Here is a 13,485-nt window from a genome sequence, read left to right as displayed (position 1 = left end):
CACCAGCGCAGAAGCCGATGTGAACTGTGTTAAATGCTAGATGTTGTTACATGGCCCGGTTCACCTCTTCCACTGCAGTGACCTCAGCGAGGTTCTGTTCTGGTGCCACCCATCTGGCCTGGGCACTTCCCTGGGCCACCTTTCCCTCTCCCTCCCCATCCTCAGAGTCTGGCCTATGCTATACACCAAGTCCCAAGCTGCTATTAGTAGCTCAGGTTTCTGCATAATTTACTGTTTCAAATATAAATGATTGGGGCCAGCACTGTCGCTTAGTAAGCTAGGCTTCTGCCTGTGGCACTGGCATCCCATATGGGCGCCGGTTCTAGTCCCGGCTGCTCCTCTTCCCATCCAGCTCTCCTCTATGGCCTGGGGAAGCAGCAAAAGATGGCCCAAGTGCTTGGGGCCCTGTACCTACATGTTGGAAACCCAGAAGAAGCTCCTGGTTCCTGGCTTCAGATTGGCCCAGCCCGGGCTGCTGTGGCCATTTAGGGAGTGAACCAGCAGATGAAAGACCTTTGTCTCTCCCTCTCTCTGTCTGTAACTCTACCTCTCAAATACATAAATCAACAAATCATTAACAAATATAAATGGGAATTCAAGGTTGTTTCCTATAATAACATCCCTCTGACTCACTGACTTTACGCACGCTTCCTTGAAAGAGCTGGGCAGGTAGTGCACAGTAGCACGTCGGGAATGCCACACAGGGGCCAGTCCCACCCACAGGCAGGTGCTCTGTGAGAACTCCTCCATGGTGAGTACTCGGGGAAACAAGGCTGAGAGCTGCCTTCCAGAAACAGGCGGTCAGCCCTTTAACTGCCTTAAATCCACTAACTGGTTGTAGGGGGAAAAGCCATCATTTCTGTCTACCGGGGGCTGACAACTTACAGGAATGGAGATTTAAATTCAGGACTACTTATGGAGAAGACGGTGAGTCTTCCACCATCATGTCCCTACCTTTCCACACTAAGTCTTCTATGAGCCAAATGCTTGGGCCACCCAGTGTCACAGCTGCAGTCTCACAGCGGAGCCAAGGGTGCTGAGTCCTTCCTGTGTGCGGGCCACTTTGTAAGGGAAAGCTTATTGGAGTCTCCCACTAATCCTCTGCGGTGGCTGTCTTGATTATCCCCAGGTAAGAGATGGAGAAACTCAGCCTGTGGAAGTGTGGGTAATTTGTCCAGGGTCCCAGAGTTAGTACGTCATAGAACAGGGCTCCATACCCAGGCAGTGGATTCCAAAGCCCAATTCATAACCACTGCACTATTCTGCCTCCCCCCAACAAAAAGAAAAAAAGGTGCTTGAGAATGACACCCACCTCAAAGGCTGGAACGGGGTTCCCTTCACCCACATCTTTCCTTGCTTCTGCACTTGATAAACCCTTTACATCCACCCACGCTTTGCCCCCACTGCTCTTCCTGCACTGCTCCGACAGCCCTGCTGCTGTCCGCGCTGTCTGCACACAGAGTTTCCTCCTTCTCCGTCTGGAGGGATGTGCGGAATCTGCAGGTAGGATACAGGTCTTTGAGACAAGCTGAGGTTCTATGATTTAGCAGGCTGTGTGTCTCCGGCCTTGGCCTACCCTCATGCCATAGCACAGGGCCTTGCCCAAAGCAGGTGCTCAGTGCGTGGCTGCAGAGGTACCAAAGGCTTGGGAGAGGAATCGTAGCCTCTGTAGTAAAAGGAGAGCAGGTGGAACCCTCAGCACCTTCACCAACCACCTGTGCGACTTTGGACCAGTAATGCAAACTCCACGAGCTGGTGATTGGTTGGATTAAATGAGAACTATATGTGCTGCAATCAGTCAGCATCTTCTACACTACTCTTGCCTTATCATCAGTGAACCCTGGAGATACTTCTGACCATGTGTGTGAGACACCCTGGGGATGTCAAAGGAAAGACAGCCTCGACAGATACTTGGAAATAAAGTCATGTTTAGGTCGCCAACTAAGGTAATTCTGGGAAAGGTATCACAGGTCAATATCTAATTAATTGCCAAATAAGCAGCATCTGTGCTAATGATATGGGCGTTTCATTGGAGGACAAAAATTTTGTGCCACTGTTGGGGGAAATCGTTCTTTTTTTTTTTTTTTTTTTTAAAGGTTTATTTATTTATTTGAAGGGCAGAGTTATAGAAAGTAAGGGAGAGTGAGAGAGAGCTCTTCTGCCTGCTGGTTCATTCCCCAAATGGCCACAATGACCGGTGCAGGGCCAGGCTAAAGCCAGGAGCTTCTTCCAGGTCTCTTACATGGGTGGCAGGGGCCCAAGTACTTGGGCCATCTTTGCTGCTTCTCCTAGGTACATTAGCAGAATGCTGGAACGGAAGTGGAGCAGCCAGAACTCGAACCGGTGCCCATATGGGATGCCGGCACTGCAGGTGGTACCCGCTACACCATAGGGACAACCCCTGGGAGAATCTTTTGTGAGTAACTGGATTCTAAGCTGAATTTGTAGGGTGAATATTGAGCCCAAAAAAAGTGGAGAGGAGGAACTGAGACCTAGGAACTACTCAGCACACAGTTTCTATGGGGAGGAACAGGGGACACAAGCAGGGTGGGATGGGGTCTGGGAGGGGCTGAGGAGTAGGAGTCAGGCCAGGAGTGGGAGCCTCCTGGGGCCTGGCAGCTCACTTAGTCGCTCAGTTCCAGCCTGGGGCCCCCGGGCCTACAGTTACCAGATGTCCTGATTTTGTTTTTTTAACAGCAAGGATGAAATCTGGATTTCTATGCAAAATCCCATATTCTAAAAGTTTGTCAAAAAATTTGAAAACTTTAAAATATATTCTGTGGGGCCAGCTTTGTGGCATAGCAGGTAAAGCTGCTGCCTGCAACACCAGCATCCTATATGGGCACCAGTTTGAGACCTGGCTGCTCCATTTCCCATCCAGCTCCCTACTAATGGCCTGGGAAAGCAGCAGAGGATGGCCCAAGTGGTTGGGTCCCTGCATCCATGTGGGAGACCTCATCCTGGCTTTGGCTTGGCCTAGCTCTGTCCATTGTGGCCACCAGGGGAGTGAACCAGCAGATGGAAGATCTCTCTCTCTCTTTCAAGTAAATAAATACATCCTAAACAAAACAAAAACAAAACCACGTGCACAGATTGAACTCAATCTGAGGAGCACTATTTAGGATTTCTGCTATTGGAAATGCTGTGGAAGCAGAGGGCAGGATAGAGCCGTGGACGTTACTTGCACACCAGGCTGAAATATTTGGATTTTTTCATACAGAAAATACAGGACCCATGAAAGGATGCCAGCCAACACCCTTTCCATCCCGATACCCCCACCCAAAAGGAGGAATCGCGGAAACCACTCTGTGTGCTGCGACTGTCACCGTAACAGACTTCCCTTCGTTCTCTCTGTCAATAGTTTTGCCTAAGAGACGGCGGGTATGCTTTACTTATCACTGTGGTTGGCTTCAACTCTAAGTCTTAAATTAGATAGTACTGAATGTCCCTTTCAGCTCTGACATCCTAGCAGCCCCTGACTCTGTATGGAAGAATTAAGCTAGCTCTTAACTGACACATACTAAAAAATGTCCTGAGATCTTCTGAACACCGAGCGGTTTCGTCACCGTCGCGTGTTAATTTCACTTGCTCATCCTCGGGGACCCCACTGAAACCCGGTGGTCATTCCCATGTGATGAGAAGGAAAGCTGAGACTCAGGCGGGCTGCGTGGCTGGTCACGGTCACACGAGGGCCACTGGCAGAGCTGGAGCCCCAGCCCAGGTGGCAGACCCAGCACACCTCTGACCCCAGAACTCAAAGACAGGCACAGGTCAAGTCCCTCCAGGCTGTCCCAGGGGGAGGGCTTCCATTTCTGAGGGGTGTCTTAGGTCCGTCTGGAAGCTGCCCCAGATCCCTCTGATCTAGGTTAGACGGCGTGTAGCGCGGAGGGTGAGGGGAGCCCACGTCCGTCCTTACCTTACTGAGCAGGCCGTCTTCTAAGTTTCCCATGGGCAGCGATTTCATGGCTTCCTGGTGAATCTGGAGTAGGGCGGCAACTTCTTGGGTTTTTTCCTCAGTGGATGGCAACACCTGTGGGCAGCTTTCCCAGTGCTAAATTTCTTTGTGTACACAGACTAGAGACTGGTCCTCTCAACTCTCCACTCAAGTTCTAATTTCCAGCTATCCTCTTTTGGGAAAGAAAAAAAGAAAAGAAAAAAGAATGTAAAAGAGAGAGCTGATGAATTTGAGTCCAGTCTAATTTTATCCTGGGTAGTTCTATAGCCTGATACTTGGCCCAGAGGGCAATTTTCCAAGTTGTATTTCCCACCCCAAGTTCAAAGGTTTCACTGAAGACAGAAAAGCCCTGTGGTTGGCTTCTCCCTTCGGTTACATGCTCTTGTCCTGACACTAGTTGCACCCTGGAGCTTATACCTCAGTGTCTGTATCCTGTTGACAGTAAATATCCCTTGCCCTCCAATCCACAAAATCCCACAGATTGATTTACCTTCTGTACTGTACACAAATAGGGATCTGCCAAACAGCTGGCCTGGCACCCCCATTATGCCTACAAACAAGTGATCAGGTCTTGTCAAGCAGATTAGGGCAAAACAGTCAGCCTTTGAAAAACATACACACACAGGCACATGAGCACGTGCACACACACACACGCAGAGAACGTACGCACAGACGCACACGCACGCGCGCACACACACACACGAGCAACAGTAAGGCAGGGCTCCTTTTGCTCACCTGCCGAGCCTTAAATGTAATTCCCCTCTTCCTACTTGAAAGCTGCCATTAAAAATAAAGTCAGTGTAAACAGACCCCTTGAGAGTCGAGGAGCCACTCATGTTTTGCCGGTAAAATTCATGTTGGAAAACAGTTCAGGCAGTAAATTCCCGGTCTGGCTGGCTGGGGCTAGTTGTACTACAGAAAAAAAAAAATCACAATGGCCTGATCTCCCCGAAGCTGGTAAACATCCCAGAGCCTGCTCGCAGCTGAGCTAAGGGAATATCTCAGCGCCTCTGCACGCCCGGCTCCCTCGTGAGCCAAGTTTCCCAAGGCAAGAGGCTTTCCAAACCCACCTCTGAGTGCCGCCTCCAGTGACTCAGCGACCTGTCGGGCGCCTGGGGGCCTGCTCCACTCCACTTCTCGCTGCCTCAGCATTTGCATATCTTCCCAGGTTAGAGTCACCTCGGGGCTCCCAGCTGCTCGTGCCCCACCCACCTCATTAGCTCCAGCTTTCAGTCAGCTTCTGCAGAGACCTTCCAGAAATCTGTGGTCTGGAGTGAATATTATAAACCATTCCCCATGGCCCTCTAATGGTCTCCCTTAAAAGTGCCACGACTTTCCATTATGTAACCATAATCTCCTGTTTATAACAAATGCCCCCACATAGTCCAGCATCTTATTCCCTTTTAGAGTCTCTTACCATTGGACAACCGTGCCACACTATCAGGTTTTCACGGATGAAACAAGAGCCTCAGGTTTTCACGGATGAAACAAGAGCCTAACCTTCTGAACTTGGAATTCACAGCACTGAAGCCCCCGGTTTTTTTCCCCTGTGCTTTTGTTTTTATCCTCACGTCTGCTTTCACTGTAATCATTAACCTGGGAGTCCCTTTCCTGGGGCGGAGCTTTCCTAATGCTCCAAGGTTACCCTAGACCCCCGCCATCAGAGGTGCAAACTTTCGTCATTTTGGCAGCTTCGTATCTCCGCTTGCTCCAGGACTGCGACTGCTCAGCATGTCACAACTGGAATCTCCTGTTGCCCTAAGACCCAGAGACAGCTGCCCCACCTTAGCAGGAAAAACAAACAGAGCCACCTGAGGAGCCTGGGAGACGAAAGGGGCAGCAGGTGCTCTGGGCGGCTAGCTTCAGCCTGATCGCCCCGGGATGCCAGCTCCAGGTAGCGGGGGTATTGTATGACACAGCTTACCTCCGCACCCCAAGGTAGAGTGCCTTATGGGCAAAGCTTCCAAACTACAGGGCGGTCCTGCAAATACAGGCCCTCGGACAGACTGGGGGAGACCGATTTCCTAGCAGATAAGAGCTCTCTGGCCAACAGTGGATTAGCAGGAGTTCAGGCCATAGCATGTCCAGGGCAGTATGCCAGAACACTAGAGGTTCAAAGCTGGCCCAGATTCCGCCTCTTCCTCAGGCGATAAACTCCCTCATGTCGCATGATGCACATCAAATGCAAGTAAGACAGTGCGGACCAGTTTGGGCTGTATTTCTGCTGTGGAGACCCAGAACATATTTTTTAAAGGTCTCAACAAGCTGTTCACAACCCTAAAGCTGTCAACATGAGAAGTCCTGGGACGATCGGAATGTCCTCGCTCCACAGAAGTGTCTGCCACGGATTTTCACCATGATGGAGAACTTCAAGGGACCCAAACGTCTCAACGTGCGGATGTCTTGGAGTCTGCCAGGGTGAAACTCCAGCTTACTCTTTCACAGACTGCCTGTAATCCTGGGCTGACCCAAAGCTGATGCCTCAAAGCCCTGACTGAGATAATCTTCAGGTGACACCCACAGCGCTGACCCATCAGAGGAGGGACCCTGTTAGGGAAGCCTCAGGGCCTAGCATGTAACCGACCCTCAAGAAATATTGGAGGGTCAATAGGCTAAGCCTTCTCCTGTGGCGCCGGCAGCCCACATGGGTGCATGTTTGAGTCCCAGCTACGCCTCTTCTGATCCAGCTCTCTGCTTACTGCCTGGGAAAGCAGTGGAAGATGGCCCAAGTGTTTGGGCCCCTGCACCAGCATGGGAGAACTGGAAGAAGCTCCTGGCTCCTGGCTTCGGGATCGGCCCAGCTTCAGCTGCTGAGGCCATTTGGGGCATGAACAAGCAGATGGGGGCCCTCTCTCTCTGTCTCTTACCCTGTCTCTCAAATAAATGGATAAAATATATTTTTTTTTTTGACAGAGTGGCTAGTGAGAGAGAGAGAGAGAGAGAAAGGTCTTCCTTTTTGCCGTTGGTTCACCCTCCAATGGCCGCTGTGGCTGGCGCATCTCGCTGATCCGAAGCCAAGAGCCAGGTGCTTCTCCTGGTCTCCATGCAGGTGCAGGGCCCAAGCACTTGGGCCATCCTCCACTGCCTTCCCGGGCCATAGCAGAGAGCTGGCCTGGAAGAGGGGCAACCGGGATAGAATCCGGCGCCCCAACTGGGACTAGAACCCGGTGTGCCGGTGCCGCAAGGCGGAGGATTAGCCTGTTAAGCCACGGCGCCGGCCTGGATAAAATCTTAAAAAAAAAAAAAAAATTGGATGTTCATTGCATTGCATTAAACATGAAACTGTCATTCTAATGAAACATTTTAAGATGCATAAAATCACTTTATAAATTTAAATAATACACCTGTGGCTACTTCATTTATATAAAAGCCTTTTATAAAAGAATTAGCATAGTCCTTGGCACATGGAAGGACCTTTATGGACATTTGTCTTTGGGCCAGTGCTGTGGTGTAGTGGGTTAAGCTGCTGTCTACAGTGAGAGCAGCTCATATGGGTGCCAGTTTGAGTCCTGGCTCCCAGTTAATGCACCTGGGAAAGCAGTGGAAGATAGCCCAAGTTCTTGGGCCCCTGCACCCACATGGGAGACCGGGAGAAAGCGCCTGGCTCCTGGCTTCTACTGCTTTCCCAGGCCACAGCAGAGAGCTGGACTGGAGAGGAGCAACCGGGACTAGAACCAGTGCCCATATGGGATGCCAGTGCTGCAGGCGGGGGATTAACCTAGTGCACCACGGCACTGGCCCCAAGTCAACTTTTTGTGACTACAACAAAATACCTGAGACAACAATTTTTTTTTAAATATTTACTTCAAATGAAAGGCAGAACAGCAGAGAGAGAAGAAGAGACAGATATCTTCCATCCTCTGGTTCACTCCCCAAATGGCCACAACATCCTGGGCCAGGCATCCTGGGACTTCATCTGGGTCTCCCACCAAGGGCCTAAGCACTTGGATCACTCTCACTGCTTTCCCAGGTGCATGAGCAGGGAGCTAGATTGGAACTGGAGCAGCCATGATTCAAACTGGAGCTCTGATGCTAGTGTCTCAGGTGGTGGTGGCTTCACTGTACCACAGGCCATGCCCAAGACAAAACCAGATTTATAAAGAGAAAAGGTTTATTTGGCTCACAGTGTTGCAGGTTCAAGGCCAAGGTCAGGCAGTCCCATTGATGTGGCGTCAAGTGGGGGGATCAGATAGCAACAGCAGAGCACGTGTGGAGAAAGAATCATCTGGCAAACCAGGAAGCACAGAGAGAGTGTACCAAACCCAGGCTTTTGCAACAAGCTTCTCACAGGAATTACCTTCTGAAGGCATACTCCTAATGACGTAGGGACACCAACAGGCTCCACCTCCCAACACCATAATGGGATTAAGTTTCCACAGGATTAATGCTATTAACCTATGACTCTGGGGTATAAATTCCTGCACACATGTGGGGAACAAATCATATTCAAACCATAGCAGCCCTTTTCTCATTCCACAACTGAATCCCAGACTATCTACAGGCATAAGATAAAGTGAGAAAAGTAAATGTGTACACAATTCACAAAAGTAGACAGGGAATAGAGAAATGTCCCTTGGAGAAGCAGATTTCAACTCAGAAAGACCAAAGCAACAACAGGATAAGATAGCTTTGCACTATTTGCAGCCAAAACTGCCAGGAATGCGGAAAATCCGCCCAGTGATCAAAACATGTCATGTGGAGCTTGAGGGCCAAGGACCCATCTCTCTTTGTAAAAGTCCTGCTTCCAGCTGATCCATAAAAACTACACCATTTCTTAGCCACATTTATTATCTCAATATAGCCACAAAGAGGGGGTAGTCTGCTAACATTAGTCTGAAGAAAGAAAACAAAACTTAACACCAATGGTTCTGCCACTTGTATGGCCTGAGATCAACGAAAAAGAATGAGAAACAACTTGTTCTGTCAGCCCCAGCTTCCGTGCAGTGAAGATGACCTGTTTTGATGACAGATGGGTATAAACGAGCAGTGTGGGCTGGGGCAGGACAGACTGTCTGCCCCTGCGTCCATCTGTCATGTGTCCATTCGTCCATTATTCTGCACACTACGAAGCTATTCTGGCTCCTCCCCATGCTCTCGCTGGAAGGTGACCCAGAACTTGAGTGTCAATGTAATAAAACCCCTGCTATGACTTGGATGCCACGTCACTTTCAAATCCAATAGTGAAAGGTGCTTCCATCTTCAACTCTTCATTCCTGGTTAAAAACAAAAGGTTGTATTTCCATCTGAAACCTCTCCTTCAGTCCGGGCCAGCTCCCTCACTGTGCCCTGAGCCACTTGAGGCTGGCACTTTCTAAAGCTGGCACCACCAGAACAAAGCCGAGAGTGACAGGGGCATTCAAGGAAGCAGGCTCTTGGCTTCATTATTTCTTATGACCTGAAGCCACCCAGTAAGTTTACCGAGCTGCTTACCTTGGTTCCTGAGGTGTTCGAGAGGAGGGGACAGGAATTGCTTGTTGCCAATTCTTGGGCAACACAGGAACTGCTTTCCCTCCCTGCCATCTACTGCTGAGGGCACAGGGCAAAATCTGCCTGTGTTTTAGCTAAAGGAGACCCAGACTGAAGACAGAGACACAGAGGCCCGTGGAACGAAATAGAAGGCCCAGTAACAGACTCACACAGATATACACATTTGGTCTTTGCCAGAGTATAAACACAACTCAGTGAAGCTACTCTTTTCAACGGATGCTGGTGGAACAATTGGCCATCTATCACCATGCACAGGGAAAGATGCAACCTTTGATATAAGCTCACACCTTACATAAAGATGAACTCAAAATGGTGTGTAGGTATAAAGGAAACACATAAAATTATAATGGACATAGAGAAAAATACAGGGTAAATCCTTATGACTGGGGATACTGAGAAATGACATCAAACAGATGATCTAAAAAAGAAAAAAAGTTGTTAAATAAGACTTCATCCAAAAAAAAAAAAATGTGTGCTCTTAATCTGGAGCATGGCTACATATGACTTCAAAACACATTCCAAAGCTACAGTAACCAAAACAGCATGGTTCCGGCACAAACCCAGATATATAGCACAATGGAAAAGAATAGAGATTCCAGAATTAAATCCACTTATTTAAAGCCAACTGATTTTTCAACAAGGGCAACAAGAACATACACTTGAGAAAGGAAAGTTTCTTCAATAAAGGGTACCTGAAAAACCCTGGATACTCATACACTAGACCTCTATCTCTCATCATACACAAAAATTAACTCAAAATGCTTCAAAGACTTAAATGTAAAACACTACCTATGAAACTACTTGAAGAAAGCATAGAGGAAATGCAAAGGTTTCTTGGAAACGACTTCACAAGCAAAAGTTCACAAATGCACAGCAGAGGAAAACTCAACAAAATGAAGAGACAAGCTGCAGAATGGAAGAAAATATTTACCAAGTATTCATACAGCAAAGGATTAATTTTCAGGCGATACAAGGAAGTCAAACAACAGCAAAAAAAGAAAAAAGAAACCCACAAATAATCTGATTTAAAAATGGGCAAATGATCAGACGGACATTTCTCAAAAGAGGATATACACTTACCAACATCATTTATGTGAAAAACACTCACCATCACTAGTCATCAGGGAAATGCAAATCAAAACCACAAGGAGATATCATCTGACCCCAGTTAGAACGACTATGGTCAAAAAGACAAAAAAAAAAAAAAAAAAAAAAACACAAATCCTGGTGAGGGTACAGAGAAAGGGAACTTCTCATACACTGTGGGTAGCAGTGTAAATTAGCAGTCTTTCTGGAAAACAGTATGGGTGGAGGTTCCTCCAAAAAACAGAAATAGAACTGCCATATGATCCAGCATCCACTACTGATTATAGATCCTAGGTAATTGCAATCAGCATGTCAAAGGGACATCTGCACTTCCCATTGATCAAAGCACTATTCACAATATCCAAGATATGGAATCACTCTAGTGTTCACTGATGGACGAATGGATAAAGAAAGTTGTGACTATAGACACACAATGGAATATTCAGCCGTTTGCAAGAAATGAAATTCTGTCTTTGCAACAGCATGGATGAAATTGTAGAGCATTATGTTAAGTAAAGTAAGTCAAGCATGTTCTCACTTATATGCAGAAGCTAATAACTTGGTCTTAAAGAAGCAGAGAATGGAATAGTGATTACCGGAACCTGGGGAGTGTGGGTGAGAAGCAGCCGTGGAGAGAGGATGATTAATGGTTGCAGGGTGCAGTTGGATGTGAGGAATAACTCCTAATGTTTTATGGCACAGTAGGATGGCTGTGGTTGATAACAGTGAATTGGATATTTCAGAATAAGTAGAGAAGATCATGAGCATTCCCAACACAAAGACACGATGGATGTCTGAAGCGATAGATATGTATACCTGATCTGTCATTATCCACTGAATGCCACATTGTACCTCATAAATAAGTACAATTACCAATGTGTCCGTTAAAAATAAAAGCAGATTTTCAAAAATTTTGTTCTTCCAAAGATACTATAGTGAAAGTAAAGAAACAAAATAGAGACTATGAGAATATATCTAAAAACTATGTATTTAACAAAGAGTGTGTATCTGGACTATTTAAAAAGTCTCAAACTCAAAATAAGGAAACAAATACTATAACTTTAATATGGGTAAAGGCTTGGGTAGACACTTTATCAAAGAGGATGGAAAGGTGACAAGTAAGCAAATAAAGAGATGGGCAACATCATTAACCATTGTGAAAACGCAAATTAGAAACATGATACCATCAGGTACTTACCTGAATGGCTAGAATAAAGAAAAACCTGACAATATCAAGTGTTGACAAGTGTACAAAATAACCGGAGTACTCACACATTTCTGCAAAAATGCAGAAGGGTATAGCCACCTTGGGAAATGGCTTGGTAATTTCTTAAAAAATTAAATACGTCCTTACCATATGACCCTCAGCAATGTACTCCTATACAAGGGTACTTCAAAAAGCTCATGGAAAAGTGGGACTCAAATATATTTACTTTTGTGCAAAAATGTTGAAATCCATGCATTTAACTGGTCTTCAAGATGTTCACGGAAAGTGCATATTATGAAAAAACTATGCATGGATCTCAACAGTTTTTGTACCAAAATAAATTAATCTTCTAATTCCACTTTTCCATGAGCTTTTAAAAGTGCCCTCCTATACTCTAAGGAAATGAAAGCTTGGTTTACATAGAAACATGTACACGAGTAGTTTGTCACAGTTTCATCTGTCATAAGCTGGACAGTCATAAGCCAGTCATAAGCTGGACAGCACACTGATGTCCCTCCAAAGGCAGAGGGAAAAACAAACTGTAACACACACCTAGACCATAGACTCCTATGCAGCAACCAAAGGGAACAAATATTGATGCACACAGCTTGGATGAATCTTAAAGACGTTCTGTTGAGAGAGAGCACCCAGTTCAAAAGGTGACATACTAGGTGTACATACTATTTGGCATTCTCAAAACCACTGAGCTGTGGTGACAGAGAACAGCTCAGGGGCTGCCGGGTAAACGTGGAGTGGCAGTGACTGCAAAGGGACAGGGAAGTTTGGAGGATGGTGGAGTTTGTCTGTATCCTGATGTTGGTGGGGTTTTCCTGAATCTACACATGTGTTGAAATGCACAGAACCTTGCACTAGAATTCAAAAAATGAGATTTATAATTTTTAAGCTAAGATACTCAAGGATATTGATACCATGTAAATATAATGAAGTTACCAGTTTCCTTGTAGATTATATTTTCTGTATTATCTTGTTGAGAAATACAGAGAAGTACTCAAATTGTGTCTGTTTTGAACTCTCATTGTTAGATCTCAAATATTGCTAATTATTAAGCTGCTAATGGTGATTTTTAAACTTTAAAAGCAGGCAGGTAACCAGGCAGACTCATCAGATATAACATGATGAGTGAGACATCAGGAGGGCATGCTGGCTATGTCAATATTCTATGTAAACCTTGGACAGCATCATCTGTGAATGATATATTTCAATAAACAGGTATTCTGGAAAGCGTTAAGAGTATGTAGGAAAAAGGAGGAATGAGAATGAGAGAGAGCACAAATAATTCAAGAGTTGTTATTTTGGGGTTGTGGAATAATTGGGCTTTTTTACTTTTAGTAAATTTGTTTTTATCTGATTCTCTACAATAAGCATATGCTAGATACAATCAGAAAAAGGTGCAAGTGCTGCAAATGCTATTTAAATAAAATAAGGTGAACTTATTTCTTGAAATGTCTATTTTATTTGTTCTCCAGTTTTGCCAATATTCATTTGCATAATTGGAAAACAGATCCAATCTCAATACATAAATGTTTGAAAGTAGGAAAACATTAGAATGATTGCAATGCATGTGTTGGCTTTCTTTATTAAGATGTATCATGCTGAGGGAGGAAGGATATAAATAAAAAAGAATCAAAAATATATGTAGGTCAGAGGCAGTACTAGAACACTCATAAATCATTTGGTGGTACATCTATATTTTCAAGGTAGCGACACAATTTCAAGGGCATTTCACAGA

The 13,485-nt window shown here is 46.0% G+C and overlaps 1 protein-coding gene across 6 annotated transcripts in view; it reads right to left on the bottom strand.

Annotated features, from left to right (window-relative positions):
- MAB21L3 (mab-21 like 3) overlaps positions 1–13,485 on the bottom strand; it is a 54,866-nt gene that overhangs the window by 14,831 nt on the left and 26,550 nt on the right. For 3 of the 6 annotated variants that reach the window (XM_062192034.1, XM_062192040.1, XM_062192038.1), the window contains exon 2: positions 3,917–4,127. In XM_062192034.1, the coding sequence (XP_062048018.1) occupies positions 3,917–3,964 (48 nt within the window). In that variant the 5' untranslated portion in view covers positions 3,965–4,127. Of the gene's footprint in view, positions 1–3,916; positions 4,128–4,690; positions 4,940–5,025; positions 5,105–5,372; positions 5,477–13,485 lie in introns of those variants that run through there. The other 3 variants (XM_062192036.1, XM_062192039.1, XM_062192035.1) reach the window with 3 other exon arrangements.

The sequence above is a fragment of the Lepus europaeus genome, chromosome 5 (assembly GCF_033115175.1).
Source record: "Lepus europaeus isolate LE1 chromosome 5, mLepTim1.pri, whole genome shotgun sequence".
Taxonomy (NCBI): domain Eukaryota; kingdom Metazoa; phylum Chordata; class Mammalia; order Lagomorpha; family Leporidae; genus Lepus; species Lepus europaeus.
The sequence above is the reverse complement of the archived record's forward strand: the minus strand, read 5'-3'. Positions and strand labels throughout refer to the sequence as shown.